This window comes from Hyla sarda, chromosome 1, assembly GCF_029499605.1.
Source record: "Hyla sarda isolate aHylSar1 chromosome 1, aHylSar1.hap1, whole genome shotgun sequence".
In the NCBI taxonomy this organism is placed as follows: Eukaryota; Metazoa; Chordata; class Amphibia; order Anura; family Hylidae; genus Hyla; species Hyla sarda.
The window spans coordinates 473,001,779-473,023,922 of NC_079189.1; the positions used below are offsets into that span (position 1 = coordinate 473,001,779).

At 41.5% G+C, this 22,144-nt stretch overlaps 1 protein-coding gene and 1 long non-coding RNA gene across 6 annotated transcripts in view; one reads left to right on the forward strand and one right to left on the reverse strand.

Moving 5' to 3' along the window:
* LOC130285575 (uncharacterized) overlaps window positions 1-3,796 on the forward strand; it is a 38,728-nt gene extending 34,932 nt beyond the window's left edge. For both annotated transcript variants that reach the window (XR_008847387.1, XR_008847388.1), the window contains exons 2-4: window positions 1,816-2,023; window positions 3,301-3,434; window positions 3,690-3,796. This is a non-coding gene — a long non-coding RNA (uncharacterized LOC130285575). The remainder of the gene's footprint in view (window positions 1-1,815; window positions 2,024-3,300; window positions 3,435-3,689) is intronic.
* VSIG10 (V-set and immunoglobulin domain containing 10) overlaps window positions 1-21,206 on the reverse strand; it is a 39,377-nt gene extending 18,171 nt beyond the window's left edge. For 2 of the 4 annotated variants that reach the window (XM_056537120.1, XM_056537129.1), the window contains exons 1-4: window positions 20,784-21,206; window positions 7,873-8,151; window positions 4,690-4,992; window positions 1,770-2,033 (exon numbers count right to left, since the gene is read on the reverse strand). In XM_056537120.1, coding sequence (XP_056393095.1) covers window positions 1,770-2,033; window positions 4,690-4,992; window positions 7,873-8,151; window positions 20,784-20,844 — 907 coding nt within the window. In that variant the 5' untranslated portion in view covers window positions 20,845-21,206. The remainder of the gene's footprint in view (window positions 1-1,769; window positions 2,034-4,689; window positions 4,993-7,872; window positions 8,152-20,783) is intronic. The other 2 variants (XM_056537137.1, XM_056537146.1) reach the window with 2 other exon arrangements.
* Between the last annotated feature and the right edge of the window lie 938 nt (window positions 21,207-22,144).

Genomic DNA, 22,144 nt, shown 5'->3' on the forward strand with positions numbered 1-22,144 from the left:
ACGTACAGGATCTGCTGCATATTTTGTGCAGCTGATTATGCTACACATTAACTTCAATGGGTAGCAAAATCAACTGCAGAAAATATGCAACAGATCCTGTACATGTAAATGTTCCCTATAGGTATATTCACATGCCGCAGAAATCTCTTAAAAAAATAAGGGCCCTTTTAAACAGACTAAAACCAATCAAATACTCCTAAGTGTCTTAGGGCCAAACAATGAAAATTACAATTTTAGGGACAAGTCCCCAAGGACTGCCCTAAACTAGAGACCACTTAACTAAATTATTAAAACTTAACTTTTATTACAACTACTTAATTATAAATTGTGCTTTTTGGTACCATAGTGAAAAAATGTTAAAAAGTCCGGTCATCCACTCTGTGACTACAAATAGGTCAATACTTCGAATATACTTTGTGATCAGTGTCACTGTGGGAAAGTCTAGTTCTTACAGACCGCTTTACCAACACTGACTGGAAAGAACTCCCACCCAATTTCAGTATTACTCTTGTGTCACTAGGATGCAGTTTTATAAAAACATTATAGCCCCTCCTGCTAACGTTTCGCCAGCGTACCCTGGCTTTTTCAAAGAAGTTAGGACACTTTTCCTCACTTCTTTGAAAAAGTCAGGGTACGCTGGCGAAACGTTAGCAGGAGGGGCTATAATGTTTTTATAAAAATGACTGACCCCGTTCTCAATACAAGTACCGATTTCGTAGATTGGCACTTTACACTGCTCAACTATCTTGCAGCAGGATTGGTCATGCAGCCCTTCCCTTTCTTCATTTTCAGCTGCACATCCCCATTTTTAATGTTTACAATGTGTTGCTGACTAAAATGACACAGAGCTACACTGGCCTATTCCACTAATATTCTCCTTGTGTAATAAGGCTCTAAAAGGTTTGTGAATATATCTTTAAAGGAAACTGGTCATGTCATATTATCCCCTGTGGAAACAAAGAATGATGACAGCGCAGCACTCACCCTTGATAGTGGTTTATTCAGATCAAACGATACACAGGAAAGTGATGATCCCCAGTACAGTGGGGTCTGGGGGGGGGGGGGGGGGGGGAGAACAGGAATGAGGACTCAAATGGAGTCCTTGCAGCAACGTTTCGTAGCAAAAACCGCTTGGTCACGCCGTTCAAGGCGAGACCAAGCGGTTTTTGCTACGAAACGTTGCTGCAAGGACTCCATTAAGTCCTCATTCCTGTTCTCCCCCCCCCCCCCCGGACCCCACTGTACTGCGGATCATCACTTTCCTGTGTATCGTTTGATCTGAATAAACCACTATCAAGGGTGAGTGCTGCGCTGTCATCATTCTTTGTTTCCACAATTTCGCACCTCTGTCTATTGCTGCATTGCACCGCCCAGTGTACAGTACAGGCCCCTGATCACCATGCACAAATCCAATTAACAGGACCCCAGTGCCGAGTGCTCGTACTCTATTTTCCATTATATTATCCCCTGTAACCATTAGCAACAGGTTCAAGAGCAATGAATTAGCATTCCTACCATGTTTGTATGACTGCATGAAAATTCCTAACAAGCAGTCCACTGGGCGGTGCATTGTTTAAAAGTAGTCACCAGGCCCAGGCTTGATTGACAGCCTGGGCACAGCGGAATTCTCCCATGCTCAAGTGTGTACATGCTGTTCTATCGTAAGATTACCTCATGTTCCGATTTAGGGATTAGTTTAATCAGTTTCTGAATTAAGAAGCAATTCCACAAAAGACATGCAGCACAATGTAGCAGCAAAGTTTCCTTACCTAAGTGAACATCACACGTCTCCTTTTTTATTTCATTTGCCATTAGGTAGTTTCCGCTGCAAGTAAACTTTTGTCCGTTATCATACTGAGAGCCATTAAGTGTCACCACCAATGTGTCTGAAGTCCCATTTGACAGAAGATAACCATTATTTTCCCATTTCAAATGTGGGGATGGATAACCATTAAGCCAACTGCATGTCAATGACAATCCCGAAGGAGCCCCTGTGTTCTCTACATTGCATGCCATATAAGAAGTAGGTGGATCTGTAGAAAAATACAAAAAATAATGCAGTAATATATATATAGATATTTATTTATATAATATTTTGTACAATATAGAGACAGTCAATTCTTAAAGTGGCACTCCAGTGTTTTGAACATTTTGTTCAGAATGCTTGGAGCCGGCGGCCGTGATCATGACATCAGAGCCACGCTCCCTGTGATGTCACACCATGCCCTCTCAATTCATGTCTATGGAAGGGGGCATGTCAGCTGTCACGTCCCCTCCCATAGACATGAATGGAGGGGGCGTGGTGTGACGTCACGTGGGGCATGTTGTCACGACCACTGCTGCCGGAACCCAGTTTTCATTTAGAATGCCGGGTGCTGTGGCTGTGGGAGATTAAGGGGGGGCCTTTGGATAGGGGATAAGATGTCTAGCAGCGGAGAACCCCTTTAAAGGAGTACTCCCGTGGAAAACTTTTTTTTTTTAAATCAACTGGTGCCAGAAAGTTAAACCAGATTTGTAAATTACTTCTATTTAAAAATCTTAATCCTTCAAGTACTTTTTAGGGGCTATATACTACAGAAGAAATGCTTTTCTTTTTGGACTTCTCTGATGTCATGAGCACAGTGCTTTCTGACCTCTGCTGTCCATTTTAGGAACTGTCCAGAGCAGCATATGTTTGCTATGGGGATTTTCTCCTGCTCTAGACAGTACAGCAGAGGTCAGCAGAGAGCACTGTGGTCGTGACATCAGAAAATCCAAAAAGAAAAGCATTTCTTCTGTAGTATATAGCCCCTAAAAAGTACTGGAAGGATTAAGATTTTTTAATAGAAGTAATTTACAAATCTGTTTAACTTTCTGGCACCAGTTGATTAAAAAAAAAAGTTTTCCACTGGAGTACCCCTTTAAGTGGTGTTCCAGAACATAAGACAATACATGTTAGATTTGGCTCATATTGACACTGTACTGTTACTTTAGGGTGTCAGTGTTTTAGAAAGCAAAAATAGTGTTGTCTGTTAGTAGTCAAAAGAACCAGAACCCAATTGGACCCTGTTATAAGGTGGGCACGGTTTTGACCCTGGCAGCAGAAACCTCTTGGTATTCTGTTGGTTTCTGCCAATAACAGTACAGTTATAGTAACTATAGCCCATACTAACAGGTCCCTTCTTTCCACCTGCTTGGTAAACTAGGAGAGAAGTTATGCCACAAGTCCTGAATATAGCAATAATAATGCAGGCTCATAAAGTTTTGACTCACTATAAATGACTTAATCTTATCTCTATCCTCTGTTTATTTCAAAACAAGACAATTCAGTGTATGTAAAAATAAGGGCTCATGCACTGCAACATGGAGCTTGTATGGCTCAGAGGGACTCTGGAATGTTCCAAAAGAAGACTACATCCATATACATATACGGGGCATTTATCATCGTTGCTTTGGTAAGCAAGTTCTGTAGGCATTTTTTTTGCCTTAGTTTTGCTTATGTAGGACACATATTACACTATCACAGGGGGTTGATAAATTTGGCTCACATAAGCAAGAACCAATAAATCACTTGGATACCACTTTTTTTAAGCACACATAAGCAAAAACCAATAAATGACTTCAGAACAACACTTGGCAGCACCACTTTTTTTTTTACCACTAATGTACTTGCTCATTTTTTTTTTTTTTTTTTTTACTTCTCATTTCAGATCTGTGTATCCTGTGGAATACTTTAGATTCTGAGGAGTACAGTGACCAGCTTTTTTTTTTTTTTTGTTTACTGTTAATAAAATGGTTAACGATGGCTTGTGGGGAAGAGTTTTTTTGGAATAAATTTTTTTTTAAACGTGTTGGTTTTTTTTTATTTTTTATTTACTTGACATGCTTAGTAGTGCAAGCCGTCTTATAGACGGAGTCCATTACTAAGCCGAGGCTTAGCATTAACCACAAAAACAGCTAGCGCTAACCCCCAATTATTACCCCGGTACCCACCGCCACAGGGGTGCTGGGAAGAGCCGGTACCAACATGCCCGGAGTGTAAAAAATGGCGCTCCTGGGCCTAGGCGGTAACAGGCTGGTGTTATGTACTTGGTATTTGGCTGGAAAAAAAAATAGGGGAAACCCTATGCTTTAAAAAAAAAATATATATATATATATATATATATATATATATATATATATATATTTTTTTTTTTTTTATTATTTATGGAAAAAAAAAAGCATAAGGTTCCCCCTATTTTTATTCTCAGCCAAATACCAACCAAGCAGCAATAGCCAGACGTTCCCAGGGTGGGCGAGGACCATTGTTACTGGCCCTCCCCAGCCTAAATAACATCAGCCTGTTGTCTTGAAGTGCGGCGGGTGACAAGCAAGCCAGGGAAGCGGGCGGTAATGCGCTCCGCTCCCTGGCCAGGGGTGATAAGAAAATCACTGTAATTTCTTATTTCCCGCCGAGTCCTGTGACATGGTGTTGCGACTTTTTGTCTGATGGATTATACCACAAAAAAATATTTTTCTGTTGAAATAGGAGGGGGTACATGCTCCTCTATGGAAGCCCTTTACGTTTGGTTTGGCATGGGCTCTTAGCCAGTAAGTGTATGAAACATACTGTAAAAAAAGGTGCTGTTGGCAAGTCCTTCTCAATACGATTTTTGGAGCTACATTTTAAACTATCTATGGACCTGGAGAGTTATCCAAAATCATACTTACAATATACGAGAAGCTGGAGAGTGTGGATGAGCGTCTTGTTACTAAGAGGATTTACAACAGAACATGTGAAGTTTCCCTGGTAATTTGCCTGTATGTTGCTCAGAGAAAAAGTGAGCAAGCTTGCATTTATTGAATCGAAAAGCTCAGGTTTAACCCCTGTGTTGAACACAATCGAATTTGCTGGTTCAGGGATGGAATAACTAGAGCAGCTGAAGGTTATGTTGGAACCACTTGAAGTGTAATGCGTACCATTAGGCAGTATCTTGGTAGGGTATATCAGGAAGGTGATGTTATGAGGACCACCTAAATGGATAAACGGAAGTTAATACTGGCATGAATTTTTGGTTGACAACAATGGGGGACATTTATAAAAAGATTTACTCCCTTTTTCTTTCTTATAATTGTCTCTCAAATGTTGCATGCGACAATGCTATTTTATTTTTTATGCGACTTTACACCTGTAGAGTGAGAATAGCAAGTTTTGAAAATGGAATTGCAGTGGTCAGATATTTACAACGTGAGGCTGTCGCAAATAAGTCGCACACCATCAAAAAAATGTCATACATTTACTCCAGCTCAACCCTGGCTTACAGATTTTGCTTACATGAGCAAAATCTCAAAATGGAAAACAGAATGGAGGAAAAAAGACAATTTGCTTACGTGAGACAAATTTAAAATGGCAGTGTGACTATTTTGTTGCACGTAAGCAAAACATTAAGCTAAATAAAACAACTAAAAGACATACATAAGCAAGCTTTTATAAATGTCCCCCAAGCTTGATAAAAAAGTTAAGACATAGATAAGATGAATTGTTTCATTATTACTGAACTCTGATACTAATAGAAACATCACTTCCCTACTGCACTTTTATAAGCAGGACTGATCCAACAGAGCATTTTATGGCCAACTAAGTTCTGTATTTCATTGTATTATTCTGAATAGGTTAAGGGGTTTGTCCGAGAAATAAACTAATTCAATAAATTCCACTGAAACTGACAAGCTGTTCACCCATACTAAATCCAATATACTGGGTAATAGTGCAGGTGAACAGCATTAAAACGAGGGGTCACTTACTTTAATTGGTTCTGTAGTGGCAAAGTTCTGGCCGTTTAATCCCCTACTGCTATAGCGTAATGGTGGCGGGGAGCTGGCTCATTGAGCTTCCCTGCCTCCTCAATATGCATCGCTCTGCCTGCCCCTGTAATGAATATACAAATTTCTTCACGCTCTCATTCTAGCACTAGGATGTGAGAGCCTGTTTTCACGTTAGCGCTCTGCTCTCATATCAGAACACAGGCACCGCTGTCATACTACACCCAAATTTGTGTAGCAAGGCAGCGGCACTGGCACTCTGCTCCAAGGCTATTTAACGACAGTCAATTCCACACAATTTATTTCAGCATAGCGTTTTTTAATGGAAGGAAAGTGTTATCGGACACCTAACCACAATACTGCAACAGGTCCTGCTCTGAACACGCCTTGACCCTCCCCCCCCCCCCCCCTTATAGACACATACAGCTGACTGATTTTTGCCAGGGGAAGCCATGGCCAGCTATACACTTCCCCTGCAGCTGCTGAGGCAGGGGTTATGGAGTATTACATGTAATCCATTTAGATAAATGGTTGTCAGTCTACTACATTGGGACTGCTCCTACGAGTGCCTCTCTGTTCTGGCTGTCAATGAATGCCCAAGGTTTTGATTGTGCAAATGGCAGGGAAAGAGGAGAAATAAACACATACCGAGGATATACTTCCTATCTACATCATAGGCAAAGGTTGCTCAAAGTGATCTAAATAATACATGGATCTCCATCTTTTGTATGTTGCTTGCAGGGCTATCAATGTGACTCATACATTCTGCATTCCACAGTAATTATACATAATCTGTCCATCCTGATACAATACATTAAGATACAGTTACTTAATGCTAATCCTAAGCAAAGAAGAAAGTGAATATAGAATGTGAATATAGATTCCTAACATATAGTATTAACAATATACCATAATCTATGTAATACAATAAGTGATACTCATGTAACACAATATACTATATTTCGTAAAAGATGTTCCCATAAGTACAATATGTGGTCATGAAGACATTCTGCTTGGTGTCCAGCACAACTGGTAATACAGTCATCACAATAAACCAGCATGCATTTGGTAGGTTCGGTAGACTGTCTAAGGTGTATGGTGGCCTTCCAACAATTCCCCAACTGATGTCGGTGGAAAGAAGAGCTGGCAGCATGTTGGATTTTTACTGTCTGACCCTATTGTTATGGATGATATAAGCTGGCGCTGTCTGGCTGCAGGTTGCCCCTCCTCTCCCCATGACAAAGCATTAGCAAACATTCATGTGTATGAGGAGGTATCCAACCCATTCAGTGTCAAACTAGGTGGAGACACACTTTGTTGACAAGAGTAATGGGAAGACCTAGTTGTCAATTTATTCATCCATTTATAGAAGGAAAAACAGGTAAAAGGTACAAAGAAAAAGGTTTTCTAGATGAAATTAAAATGTATTTATTAAACAGACATATTAGGAAAGCTGTCCTTTTTGGTACATGGGCATAATATGCATCCATGTATACATTCAGAAATGGTGGCTATGTAGAGAGAATATCTCTAGACAACGTATTCAAACATCTCCTCGCATAAGAGGATAAAACGGAGAGATACCTCAGTATAACCCCTTCCAACATCTTTGACAATATTAATGACTTCTTTTAGATTGAAAAAAAATATTGCTTTAGGGTAGGGTCACATGTGCCGTATTTTGCTGCGGCATATTTTCCAATCCATTCAAGTAATTGAGTAGCATAATCAGCTGCGTATTTTGCTACCCATTGGGTAGGAAAATATGTAGCAGCAAATACGTCTTGTGTGACCCTACCCTCATGCTATCTTTTTGGCCAGTCACTTTCTAATTATGTTTAACCCTTGAGATTGCCTTTGGCTAGATATCTACGCTCCTAGAGAAGTCCAGCATGTCTCCAAATATGGAAAGGCAGTATTTAGGCACCAGCAGAGACAGGTTTTCTACAAAAGGTTTCTTGTTTAGCCCTTTAAAGGACGCACTGAGAATATTTATTTATAAAGGGAGGCAAGTGATATTTTGGAAGCTGGTGGACCGGAAAAATGAATTCTCTATTTTTGAGTCCTAAACTGATCTGAACGTGTGCTTACTTGCTATTTTTAGCTGTATTTGAGCCACAGCGTCTGTCGTGTCTGAACAGTTTTGGCAGCTATAGAGTCCTTCATCTTCTAGGCGAAGATCTGATATCACAAGAGAACTCCCATTCAGTCTTGAGTATCTGGGATTTGAAGAGGCATCTTTGTTACAAGTTAGTAAGTCTTTTTTAGGGTTCTCCATAAACCAGGCAACACTCTTCGTATTTTCTGCGATGGGGCTACATGGTAGAACTGCTTGTCCACCCACTTCTCCAGGGATGATTAAAACTGAAGCTTTAATATGAGAAAGTGCACAAAAAAATAGAGGTTAACACCTTAAATAGATGATTAATACACTCTTTAAAAAGGGTTTTCCACTTTAGACAATGATTAAATATTATTTGGATAAGAACCCATCAAGGTGCTAAGTGGTAAAAACCCCTTTACAATTTAGAAGTAGTAGCACTGCTTGCTGTGCTCTTTTGATCAGTTCAGGTATTTTTTGGTGCCCACTGGTGCAGATGTCACATTTAGCAATCAGAAGGGGTCAGACGGTCAGATTTCCTCCAATTGGACTTTGAAGACATAGCTTAGCAACTTGCCTTCAATGACATAAATGGAGGTACTTCAAACAAATATAGAGCCCCACATAGCAGAAGCTGATTCCAATGACTGCACAGTGTACCAGCAAAACCACGTGGCCACTGACCACCACCTGCAAGCTTAATTTTTGTCTGCATGTGGCTATCGCAACATCTGGCTCTACTCTGAAAAATCATTAAAACATAAATTTACCGTTTTCTCATTCACCCAATGTACATAATGCTAATTTTATTACATGAGTGTGCTGTTAGAGAATTATATTTAAGTTCTATGATATTAAACATAAAAAATGGCCAATTAACATGAAATATATATATATATATATATCAAAAAGGGTTATTTTGAGGTGAAAATCAGATATCCATTTACACTTTATGTAAAGTATCCAGTCTAAGGCCTCGTTCACATTGCCGCTGGACTCAGTTATTCGGTGTTCCGTCGGCAATCCAGCCAGAAGGACAGGAGTTTAGCGGAGAAAAAAAAAAATAGTGCAAGCACTATTTTTTTTCTCTGCTAAAATCCTTTTAAATTACTGTGTCACCGACGGACCCCATGCAAGTGAATGGGGTCCGTCATGACCCAGTAGTAGCGGTTGCATCTGACCCATTTCATGGTCCGATGCAATACAAAACTTGGTCTGTGTGTAACCAACTTTACTATTGTTTCAGTTCACTTCTTAGCACATTTTACAATCTAAAGTGCTGATCAGACTATTCCTTTCACCAAGCAAGGGAGAGAGATCTTAGGAATTTGTTTATAAACTCACATCAAGAATTGGAACACATTTTCCATACCCTGCCACAAAAGTTATATAAATACAGATATGAGTCTATTCACACCTTTTTGCACCTTTTAAGTTTTTTCCTAATTCCCATCTGTCTGTTCTGATCAAAACAATGGATCCGATTGATTTGAATATCTAATTCTGCCCCAAATTATCTCAAAATGCATTCATCATCACTTCTTATAACACTTTCCAATCTGACTTCAATGCTTTCATTTTTTCCACAGAAGTCAATGGGATGATTAGTGCAATAAATGGGATCCAGGGATGCAAAGAATGTCAACCAATGTATTGTGTTTAGTCATTTGTCATCCTACAGTATTTTAACTTGAGGTGATCCCAAAAATGATGGCACTGATCAAAATGTCCTTCTTGCCACAATGGACGTACAAAAACTACAGAAAAAAAATATTACCAAAAATGTATTTTTGCACTAGTTTTAGATAAACAAAAACATTACAAATACTGTACAAAATGTCTGTAGGTGGGTGCATAAGGATTTATTCTTCTATTCTAAAATCTGTTCAAAATGACCCATTCTATATAATGAAAATCATTGGATAACCACATATCATATACTGATCAGGTCAACCTCTATCCATCGTGATAAAAGCTGTCCCCTAATAAACCCCAACTTGCAACAGGGGAAACACGCTGGGACTCCATTAGGTCCTAGGATACACTAATTAAATAAAAAAAAATATATATATATATATTTTTTTTTATATTAAAGTGGGGCAAAAAAATATTTAGTCAGCCACCAATTGTGCAAGTTCTCCCACTTAAAAAGATGAGAGAGGCCTGTAATTTTCCTCATAGGTATACCTCAAGAGACATAATGAGAAAAAAAAATCCATAAAATCACATAGATTTTAGATTTTTAAAGAATTTATTTGCAAATTATGGTGGAAAATAAGTTATTGGTCACCTACAAACAAGCAAGATTTCTGGCTCTCAAAGACCTGTAACTTCTTCTTTAAGAGTCTCGTCTGTCCTCCACTCATCACCTGTATTAATGACACCTGTTTGAACTTGTTATCAGTATAAAAGACACCTGTCTTTAACCTCAAACAGTCACACTCCAAACTCCACTATGGCCAAGACCAAAGAGCTGTCAAAGGACACCAGAAACAAAATTGTAGACCTGCACCAGTCTGGGAAGACTGAATCTGCAATAGGCAAGCAGCTTGGTGTGAAGAAATCAACTGTGGGAGCAATTATTAAAAAATGGAAGACATACAAGACCACTGATAATCTCCCTTGATCTGGGGCTCCACGCAAGATCTTACCCCGTGGTGTCAAAATGATCCCAAGAGCGGTGAGCAAAAATCCCAGAACCACAAGGGGGACCTAGCGAATGACCTGCAGAGAGCTGGGACCAAAGTAACAAAGGCTACCATCAGTAACACACAACACCATCAGGGATTCAAATCATGCAGTGCCACACGTGTCCCCCTGCTTAAGCCAGTACATGTCCGGGCCCGTCTGAAGTTTGCTAGAGAGAATTTGGATGACCCGGAAGAGTATTGGGAGAATTTCATATGGTTAGATGAAACCAAAGTAGAACTTTTTGGTAAAAACTGAACTCATCGTGTTTGGAGGATAAAGAATGCTGAGTTGCATCCAAAGAACATCATGCCTACTGTGAATCATGGGGGTGGAAACATCTGGAGATATTTATTAAAACCTGTCCAGAGGAAAAGTTTCTGAGTTACCCATAGCAACCAATCAGATCACTTCTTTCATTTTTAAAAGGGCCTGTGCAAAATGAAAGGTGCGATGTGATTGGTTGCTATGGGCAACTGGGCAACTTTTACTCTGCACAGCTTTTGATAAATCTCCCCCATCATGCTTTGGGGCTCTTTTTCTGTTAAGGGACCAGGACGACTGATCTGTGTAAAGGAAAGAATGAATGGGGCCATGTATTGTGAGATTTTGAGTGAAAACCTGCTTCCATCAGCAAGGGCATTGAAGATGACAATGATCCCAAACACACCGCCCGGGCAATGAAATTCTTTAAAAATAAAATTCTTTGCAAATAAATTCTTTAAAAAATCAGACAATGTGATCTTATGGATTTTGTTTTCTCATTATCTCTCTCACAGTTGAGGTATTCCTATGATGAAAATGACAGGCCTCTCTCATCTTTTTAAGTTGGAGAACTTGCACAATTCATGGCTGACTAAATATTTTTTTGCCCCAATATTTATATATATATATATATATATATATATATATATATATATATATATATATATAGTCTCATTATTACGTGTCTACAGTCTTGTGTTCGGGAAAGAGATAGTATAGTGAGAAATAGAGGGGTTAAAGTATAAGTTAACAGTATAGGGTTTATATAGGCTATATTCTTGTGTATAAAGTACCAGATCTTATTGTGTATCTGTGACTAATAACGTTGCTAATTGAAGTCAGAAGACTGTGCTAAAGGTTAGAGCACGCAATTTTTCAACCAACAAGAAGCATATGCTGATAAGATTGCTTTAAACTCATACAAAAGTAAGTAAAAGATATATTCTCCCTGGGGGAGATTTATTAAAACCTGTGTAAAGAAAAAGTTGCCCAGTTGCTAAATCTCCCTCCCTGTCCCTAGATTGTTGTCTGGTAGTTGCCAAACACCAACTGGGTCTTATTAAAAGGTCCACAGTACCAGCAGGAAGATGTTTTTGTTAGGCCTCATTCACATCAGTGTTGAGCTCCGCCGCTGAGTCTAAATTACAGGACTTTAATGGAGAAAAAAAAAAATACTGCAAACGGTCATTTTTTCTCTTCCAAAACAACTGACACCTGACAGAAACCAAACAGACCCCATTTAAAATCAATGGGACCAGGCGGTCGGTTTGGCACAAAAAAATAAAAAACAATAAAAAAAAGCCAAACAGACAACAAGCAGGACAGAGAACAACGCTGATGTGAACTTAGCCTTATCTGGTGAGGTTTCATTATGTAGACTTTTTGCACAGATTTTAAATATTTTAAAATAAAGTGTATTTTAGAGGTTGGGTTATTCTGAAGGGAGAAGGTCTAATTGTGTACCTCACGAGAGTGATCCTGAATTTAGTCCTGCAATGAATTGTAGGAGCATAAAGAAATACAGAATGTAACCTTTTATTTTAACACAACCAGCAGAGGAAGTAACTACTTAGCTGCCTAAGGCATGAAGTGACATTTTAATCTGTACTTAACCCCTTAACGACGCAGGACGTAAATGTACATCCTGGTGATGTGGTACTTAACGCACCAGGACGTACATTTACGTAACCATGGGCATCGGAGCGATGCCGGCATCATGTGCATCAGGTCCCGGCTGTGGATCGCAGCAAGGGACCCGACGGTAATGGCGGACACCCGCGATCCCGCGGATGTCCGCCTTTAACCCCTCAGATGCCGTGATCAATACAGATCACGGCATCTGCAGCATCGCGGTCACTTAACAGGATGATCGGATCCGATCATCCTGCACAGCAAACGGAGGTCCCCTCAACTGGTTCCACTGTCTTCCGGGAGTCTTCTGCTCTGATCTGCCTTCCCGCAGACCAGAGCAGAAGATGACCAATAACCCTGATCAGTGCTATGTCCTATACATAGCACTGAACAGTATTAGCAATCGAATGGTTGCTATAAATAGTCCCCTATGGGGACTATAAGAGTGTAAAAATAAAAGTAAAAAAATTTGAAAAACCCCCTCCCCCAATAAAAACGTAAATTGTCCCATTTTCCCTATTTTACCCCCAAAAAGCGTAAAAAAATTATTTTATATATATATTTGGTATCTCCACGTGCGTAAATATCCATACTATTAAAATAAACTGTAAATGATCCCTTACGGTGAACGGCGTGAACGTAAAAAAAAAAACAAAAAAAAAAAAAGTCCAAAATAGCTGCTTTTTTATAACATTTTATTCCAAAATAAAAAATGTAATAAAAGTTTTGTATAAGCAAATATGGTATCAATAAAAAGTACAGATCACGGCGCAAAAAATGACCGCCGCTTATACGGAAAAATGAAAAAGTTATAGGTCTTCAAAATAGGGGGATTTAAAACGTACTAATTTTGTTAAAAAGTTAGCGATTTTTTTTTAAGCGCAACAGTAATAGAAAAGTGTATAATCATGGGTATCATTTTAATCGTATTGACCCAGAGAATAAAAAACACATGTCATTTTTACCATAAATTGTACGGTGTGAAAACAAAATCTTCCAAAATTTGCAAAATTTTTTAATTTTAGTTTAGTTTTCTTTTTAATTTCACCACACAAATAGTATTTTTTTGGTTGCGCCATACATTTTATGGTAAAGTGAGTGATGGCATTACAACGGACAACTGGTCGCGCAATACACAAGCCCCCATACTAGTCTGTGGATGAAAATATAAAAGAGTCATGATTTTTTGAAGGGGAGGAGGAAAAAACTTAATGGGTTAAAAAAAAAAAAATGTTGAGCCTCATGCATGCAGCAAAAACAGCAGTCCTGCAATAGTGCCCTGCATTGGGATTAGGATTTCGCGAGACCCAATAAAAGCGTGCAGGCAGTGATGAGGTGGTTGCCGGTGACTTGTTGCGGGAGGAAGTAGAACACACACTTTGCAGGAGGGGGCAGTAATGGTCAATAATCCAGTGGGAGCAGGATTAAAAAGGGGTATTCCGGCCTTAGACAGGGGGCGTGGTGTCACGTCACGTCCCCGGAGAAGAGCCCGACACAGAATGCTGTGAGCTGCACCGAGACCACCAGGGTCCCAGCGGCGGGACTCTCGCGATAAGACAAGGCCGGAATACCCCTTTAAGAAAACAGCCCCAAAATGAAAGAAGTGATTTGTTTGGTTGCTATGGGCAACTCAGCAACTTTTCCTCTGGACAGGTTTTGATAAACCTCCCCCTATATGATTTCCTTAAAAAGGAAAACTGTCACCTTGATCACCCACACCAAACCCAATACGCTGGGTTATAGTGTGGGTGACCAGGAATCTAAAGAGGGATCACTTACTATAATCGGCACTGTGGTTCCCGAAATACTGGCTGGCGAAGTTCCCCTTCTGAATTCAGGGAGTCGCGCGCCGGAGGCGGGGTATGGAAACTACCTGGCACATGCGCTCTACCGACAGAGTCACAGAATATGAATATGCTAACCAAGGGGAACGGCTGATTGAGAAGACGGAAAGAAGCAGGGGAGGCCAGCCGCCTCCTGCGCGCAACTCCCTGAATTCAGAAGGGGAACGTCGCCAGCCAATATTTTGGGAACCACAACAACGATTATAGTAAGTGACCCCTCTATGGATTCCTGGTCACCCACACTATAACCCAGTGTATTGGATTTAGTGTGGGTGATCAGGGTGACAGTTTTCCTTTAAATGCCTATCTGTAGTATAACCCAGGGATATTACAATCCATATAGATATGAGACCACAACCATAAGACTTAAAGTTACTCTTCATGAAAATTTTAGTATTGAAGATCAGAATAATAGATTTATAAGGGAGCTCCTTCTCTATGAACTTACACCCCTGTACCAAGGAGTAAAGATATGCTAAGTGTAGGTTGAAGTTTTTTTTTTTTTTTGGGGGGGGGGGGGGGGGGGCTTAGTTGTTTAACTGTGTGTTAGTTGCAGTTTTGGAGATTGCACGCTATTTATTTTTAGGATATTCATATTACTTGATTGCACTTCATATGATAATTTATACTTTCTGCATATACACTGGCAATTTTCCATGATTAATTATTTGTATTACTAATTCCTATTATATTTTGGCCTCTCTCTGGTGGTTGTTAGTCTTTTATGAGCTTTGTAAATGTTTTTAATCTTATGTGGTATCTTTGAAAATCTTGTAATATAAATTGTGTTATATATTTGGAAATGACTTCTACGTGCACATACAGCTGTCTGTCTTTTCCTAGTGCTTTTCTATGAACTTTGCTTTATTGAGCTGGAAGCCTTACACAATATTTCTGTGGTACAGTAATGCTCGTGTTGTGATTCATCAGATTATCTCAGACTAAATCGATACAACCAGCTAATATAACTAGAAAGTTTTAGCCTATTAAATCATACCATGTTATCAAAGTTCCATTTTTTCCCGAAATATTTCTTTTACCTTATTCACATGTTTCAGAGGTTCCATTAGAAGTCTCCGTCAGCAATTCTAAACACGACAGAAACCAATGGACCCCATTAAAGGGGTACTCCGGCGCTAAGACATGTTATCTCCTATCCAAAGGATAGGGGATAAGATGCCTGATCGCGGGGGTCCCGCTGCTGGGGACCCCCGTGATCTTGCACACAGCACCCCGTTACAATCAGTCCCCAGAGCATGTTCGCTCCGGGTCTGATTACTGGCGATCACGGGGCCGAAGCATTGTGACATCACAGCTCTGCCCCCGTGTGACTTCACGCTGCTCCCCCTCAATGAAACGCCCCCTCCTATAGACTTGCATTGAGGGGGCGGAGCGTTACATCACACGGGGGCAGAGCCTTGACGTCACAATGCTCCGACCCCGTGATCGCCAGTAATCAGACCCGGGAGCGAACATGCTCCGGGGACTGATTGTAAGGGGGTGCTGCGTGCAAGATCACGGGGGTCCCCAGCGGCGGGACTCCCACGATCAGGCATCTTATCCCCTATCCTTTGGATGGGGATAAGATGTCTTAGCGCCGGAGTACCCCTTTAAAGTCACTTAAGAATCCACATTAAATCTACTGACAGTCTGAATTCAACACAAACTCATTCACCTTCACTGTGGAAAGGTCTGCCACAGATATAAGTGGCATGTTAGGCTAGGTTCACACAGCCATTGTCTCCCGTCCCACTATTCTCCCGTATTGCTGCCCAAACGGACCATACTAACAAACGGATGCAAACTGATGCAATTTAGTGGCATCCTTTTGCATCAGTTTTTCATCCGTTAACTGTAAAAAAGTCAGCCACCTACAGAACAGCAGCCGGGGGGTACTACTACTCCTATCATGGAACAGACAGAGTACTCCCCCGCCGGGAGTCATGAATGGCTGGCACCAAATGGCCATTCACGGCTCTTGGCGGGAGTTTTAAAATTCAACAATGAGGACCAGTGTTTTATATGAGCCGGGTGTTTGACATTCAGCTGGTCAGCCAGGGAGCGCAGTGCAATGCCACCACTGGTCCTCAATGTTGAATAAAAAAACGCCGAGAGCCGGTGCCGAGTACACCGTCTATTCAGGACTCCCGGAGAGGGATTTGAAAATGAAAGTAAGGGATACTATATACATTACAGGGGAGCAAAGAATGCCACTAGCTTCCCTGGTTAATAGCTTATGATCGCAGCAAGTCTCAAAAGTGTTCCATTATAGGGGTAGTAGTACAAGCACTACTGTAGTCTCCCCAGCCGCCCGCAGTTGGGGGAACTACTCATCCCACCATGGAAACAAGTCAGTTCCATGATGGGAGTAGTAGTAGTCCCACAGCACTGCAGGAGTCAGTTGCTTGCATCTTTTCTGAGCATGCTCAGAAGTAATAATGGTTCAAAAACTGATTTTAAAACACCGGGTGCAAACGGATGACATTAAAGTGCAACGTCTTTTCTTCACTAAAAATTATGGAATAGGGACCATACAAGTGCGAACGGGTGACAAAGGACTGTAAAAAAAAAAATGGGATCAATGGGATCTATTTACAGCCGTTGGTAAGTAGTTTGCAAAAGGCTTGAACGGATTTGAGAAGGGGCAGGAATTAATGGAGACAGATGTTATTGTGAATGAGCCCTTACCTATTTCTGATAGAAATGCCAAGGACTAGCCCCATTGAATGGCAATGTACCTTCTCCTCGTGTGTATCAGCTGCACCCCACCACCAACTCTCTGGCAGAAATATGAAGCTACTCATATAGCTTTTAGATACATTCCCCATACCTATATTTTCCTCAGGAGTAAAAAATCATTGTCCACAGATAATAAGATCTCTCAAAGGGCATATTCACATGCGGCAGATATATTGCATATACTTCTTTGGCTCAAAAACAACATTGATCTAAATACGTTTTTTTTTTTTTTTTTTTTTTTAATGCAGGTACCTGGAGTTTTGAAAACCTTATTCCGATGAATAGGGCAGTCATAGAAATTTCCACAACAAAACCGCGACTGAGAAATCATCCTTAGGTACAGTATTGTTCACACAAGACTGAAATGCATCAGATCTTGACCGTCCTATTGAAGTCAGGCCTCATACACATCATCCGGGGACCTCCATTCGCAGATTCCGTTCCAATGACAAGTTAAACAGAGAAGAAAAGTACAGATTTTTTTCCCCCTGCTCAACTCCTGCAAGACAACGAACAGAAGACGGAAACCTGACAAACCCCATGTAAATTCAATAGGATTTGTCAGAACAACAGTCCAGCTCCTGTCTGTCATGGAGGTGTTGTTAGTTCTTTATTTATTTTTTTTTTTAAATGAGCTGAAGCAAGTGCAACAAAAAGTGCAAACGTGTCACACTAAAAAATAAAATAAAAACGTGCACAAAGGATGCGGTTTATCGCTAAGCCCTTCTCCAATAGGAGAGAGGCCCCACAAACCTACCCTTCCCCTCCGGGCCAAAAGGCACCTGCAAGGATCCAAGTTCAATGCCCCTTTTCGCCGAAGCTACTAAGGGGCTACGAATGTACCTGGCTTCAATCTAGGCGTTAACCAGGGTATCAGCCAAGGAGCCATATACTGATGGCATCTTGACCGAAGCCAAGATGCCCAGGAGTTGCAGGGAGGTGAGGAACACACACACACACCTCCCCTAGACCGCCAGGAGGGACACCCAGAAGGGCTACTGCATCCTGACAAATCTTGTGTACCAACAAAACACGTAGAGTGGCACAGTGACATACAAAAAGAATAAGTGAATGAGTGCAGATATACTGCCTGGTCATCTGGCCGGATCTATAAGAAAAAATGTCCCTGATCCTAGCCAGAAGGCCGGGATACCAAGGGTGAGTGCCAGAGGTGAAGAGTGTGGGGTGCAGTGCGCTCACTCAGTGAGTTATAACATCCAGTGAGTTTCGGCACCTCAGGGTCACCACTCCCTGAGGCACAAAAGTACCTGGGCTCGAGACCCTCCCAACCTCATGGTGAGACCCGGAGGAAACAGGTTACATCGGGCAGCCGTCGAGCCAATTCCTCAGAACCAGCCCCGGAATGCCCTGGTACACCTGCCCCCTCCATGCAGCACCCATCCCCACCAGCACTTCGGGTCACCTGCTGAAACTGATAACAACAGATAAAAGAAGGGGTCACTCCAGACTACTGACCACCCTAGCCACAGATTATTTAAAAAGGACCTCTCTGAAGTTCAGCATTATGGCACCTTACAAACCTTGAAATGCAGTTATCAATCTGGCTAAAACCAAATCAGCCTGGTTTTGCCCACAGCAACCAATCACAGCTCAGCTTTAATATCTTAACCCCTTAACGATGCAGGACGTAAATGTACGTCCTGGTGAGCTGGTACTTAACGCACCAGGACATACATTTATGTCCTATGCATAACCGCGAGCTCGCTTCATGCGTGGCAGGTCCCGGCTGCTCATAGCAGCCAGGGACCTGCCCGTAATGGCGGACATCCGCGATCGCGTGGATGTCCGCCATTAACCCCTCAGATGCCGTGATCAATACAGATCACGGCATCTGCAGCATTGCGGTTACTAAAATGGATGATCGGATCGCCCGCGCTGCTGCTGCGGCGATCCGATCATCCAGCATGGCAGACGGAGGTCCCCTCTCCTGACTCCGCTGCCTTCCATGGGTCTTCTGCTCTCGTCTGCGATCGAGCAGACCAGAGCAGAAGATGACCGATAATACTGATCAGTGCTATGTCCTATGCATAGCACTGAACAGTATTAGCAATTGAATGATTGCTATAAATAGTCCCCTATGGGGACTATTAAAGTGTTAAAAAAAAAAGTGATAAACCCCTTTCCCCAATAAAAACGTAAATTGTCCCATTTTCCCTATTTCACCCCAAAAAAAGTGTAAAAACAACAAACATTTTATATACATATTTGGTATTGCCGCGTGCGTAAATATCCCAACTATTGAAATAAAAATGTAATGATACCGTACGGTGAACGGCGTGAACGTAAAAAAAAAAATAAAAAAAAAGGCCAAAATAGCTGCTTTTTTATAACATTTTATTCCCAAAAATTTTTATAAGAAAAGTATTAGAGTTTTTATATAAGCAAATATGGTATAAATAAAAAGTACAGATCATGGCGCAAAATATGAGCCCTCATACCGCCGCTTATATGGAAAAATGAAAAAGTTATAGGTCTTCAAAATAGGGGGATGTTAAATGTATTAATTTGGTTAAACAGCTTGCGATTTTTTTTTAAGCGCAACAGTAATAGAAAAGTATATTATCATGGGTATCATTGTAATCGTATTGACCCAAAGAATAAAGAACATATGTCATTATTACCGAAAACGAAACCTTCCAAAATTTGTGGTTTTCTTTTTAATTTCCCCACACAAATAGTATTTTTTTGGCTGCGCCATACAATTCATAAAGTGAGTGATGGCATTACAACGGACAACTGGTCGCGCAAAAAACAAGCCCTCATACTAGTCTGTGGATGAAAATATAAAAGAGTTATGATTTTTTCGAGGCGAGGAGGAAAAAACGAAAACGTAAAAATAAAATCGTGTGAGTCCTTAAGGCCCAAATGTGCCGAGTCCTTAAGGGATTAAAGGGGTACTTCACTACTTTATTGTGGGGAGTCCAACCACTGTGACCCCCGTGATTTCCAAAACAGAGTCCTGTCTCTCTCATGAAGCGGTGGGGCCGGCGCGGGCTCCATGCATTGTCTATGGGTGATCTGGGACAGCTTATAGGGCAGTGGTCTTCAAACTGTGGACCTCCAGATGCTGCAATACTACAACTCCAATCATGCCCAGGCAGCGTTGGGAGTTGCATTTGTGCATTATCTGGAGGTCCACAGCAGTGTTTCCCAACCAGGGTGCCTCCAGCTGTTGCAAAACTACAACTCCCAACATGCCCGGACAGCCTCCGGCTGTCCGGGCATGCTGGGAATTGTAGTTTTGCAACAGCTGGAGGCATCCTGATTGGGAAACACTGGTCCACAGTTTGGAGACCACTAGTATAGGGGATCATTTTTAAAAGTAATGGAGAACCCCTTGAATAAGCCCTGGTAAAATGAAAGCTGAGCTGTGATTGGTCTTTAGGTAAAACCAAATGAATAAATCTGGAGGAGTAATTGGTCGCCCCCATACGATCCCGAAAGTTATCTGCGCATAGTAAAAGTTTCGGGTACATTGGGCTCTAGGCTTCGATCTCTGCCCCAGGGAGAAGAAACCGCGAGTCCAGGACTGACTGACAGGTAAGTACACAGCAGACCGATCTTATCAGCACGACTTCCGGCCATGTCTGCGATATCGCCAGCAGCTATTGTGGAACCACAACTCCCAGCTGGCCCGGTCAGAGCACGCTGGGAGTCCTGCTGGAGAGGCACAGGGTGAGCAGCGGGGACGGGTGCAGAGTGATGGCTCCTACCTCCACAGGATCCCCCGCACAGTGCACAGAGGACCAGGAGCAGCTTCTCCAGGGGCCCCATCTACACGGACGAGTCCTTCTCTTCTCCAGCAAGTGGCAGGACCGGCGGGGGCTCTCAGGGCATCGCCCGCCCCTCCATGTCTCATGTAGACGGTGAGAAGACGCGGGGCCGTGCACACTAGAGGCGGCTACTGTCCGGCACCGCACACCACCGATTCAAATGCAGGTGACAAATCCAACTCGCTGCTCTTCCGGCTTGTTAGTCGCGACGCCCCTCCCTGTGCCCAGGTAGGGCAGTGCCCCTCCTCCTACACAGGCAGCCTGGCCCCAGTACCTGGGAGTGAACAACTGGGAGCACTGGCACCGGGGTCACTGCGTCCTGTCACTGACCCTTACAACTGCAGGAAAAGAAATACTCCCTCACACATATGTCAATATATATATATATATATATATATATATATATATATATATATATATATATATATATATATATATATATACAGTATGGGGGAGATTTAGCAAAACCTGTCCAGAGGAAAAGTTGCTGAGTTGCCCATGGCAACCAATCAGATCGCTTCTTTCATTTTGCAGAGGTATTTTCAAAAATGAAAGAAGCAATCTGATTGGTTGCCATGGGCAACTCAGCAACTTTTCTTTTGGACAGGTTTTGATAAATCTCCCCCAGTGTGCCTCCAGCTGTTGTAAACACTCAGCATGCACAGACGGGCTTTGGCATGCTGGAAGTTGTAGTTTTGCAATAGCTGGAGGCACGGCAGCTGGGAAACACTGCATTATCCCATCCCTGTGGCAACCGTTTTCATCTTTTCGCTTTCGCTTTTTTTTTTTTCTGAAGTTTTTTGCTCTGATAACAGAGGAAGATACATGCTTGCAGCTGCTGGAGATGGTAAGGAAGCCCAAAACAGCCCAGAGAACAGTTTTAACCCCTTAAGGACCAGGCCATTTTACACCTTAAGGACCAGAGCGTTTTTTGCAATTCTGACCACTGTCACTTTAAACATTAATAACTCTGGAATGCTTTTAGTTATCATTCTGATTCCGAGATTGTTTTTTCGTGACATATTCTACTTTAACTTAGTGGTAAAATTTTATGGTAACTTGCATCCTTTCTTGGTGAAAAATCCCAAAATTTGATGAAAAAAATGAAAATTTTGCATTTTTCTAACTTTGAAGCTCTCTGATTGTAAGGAAAATGGATATTCAAAATAAAACATTTTTGGGTTCACATATACAATATGTCTACTTTATGTTTGCATCATAAAATTTATGAGTTTTTACTTTTGGAAGACACCAGAGGGCTTCAAAGTTCAGCAGCAATTTGGAAATTTTTCACAAAATTT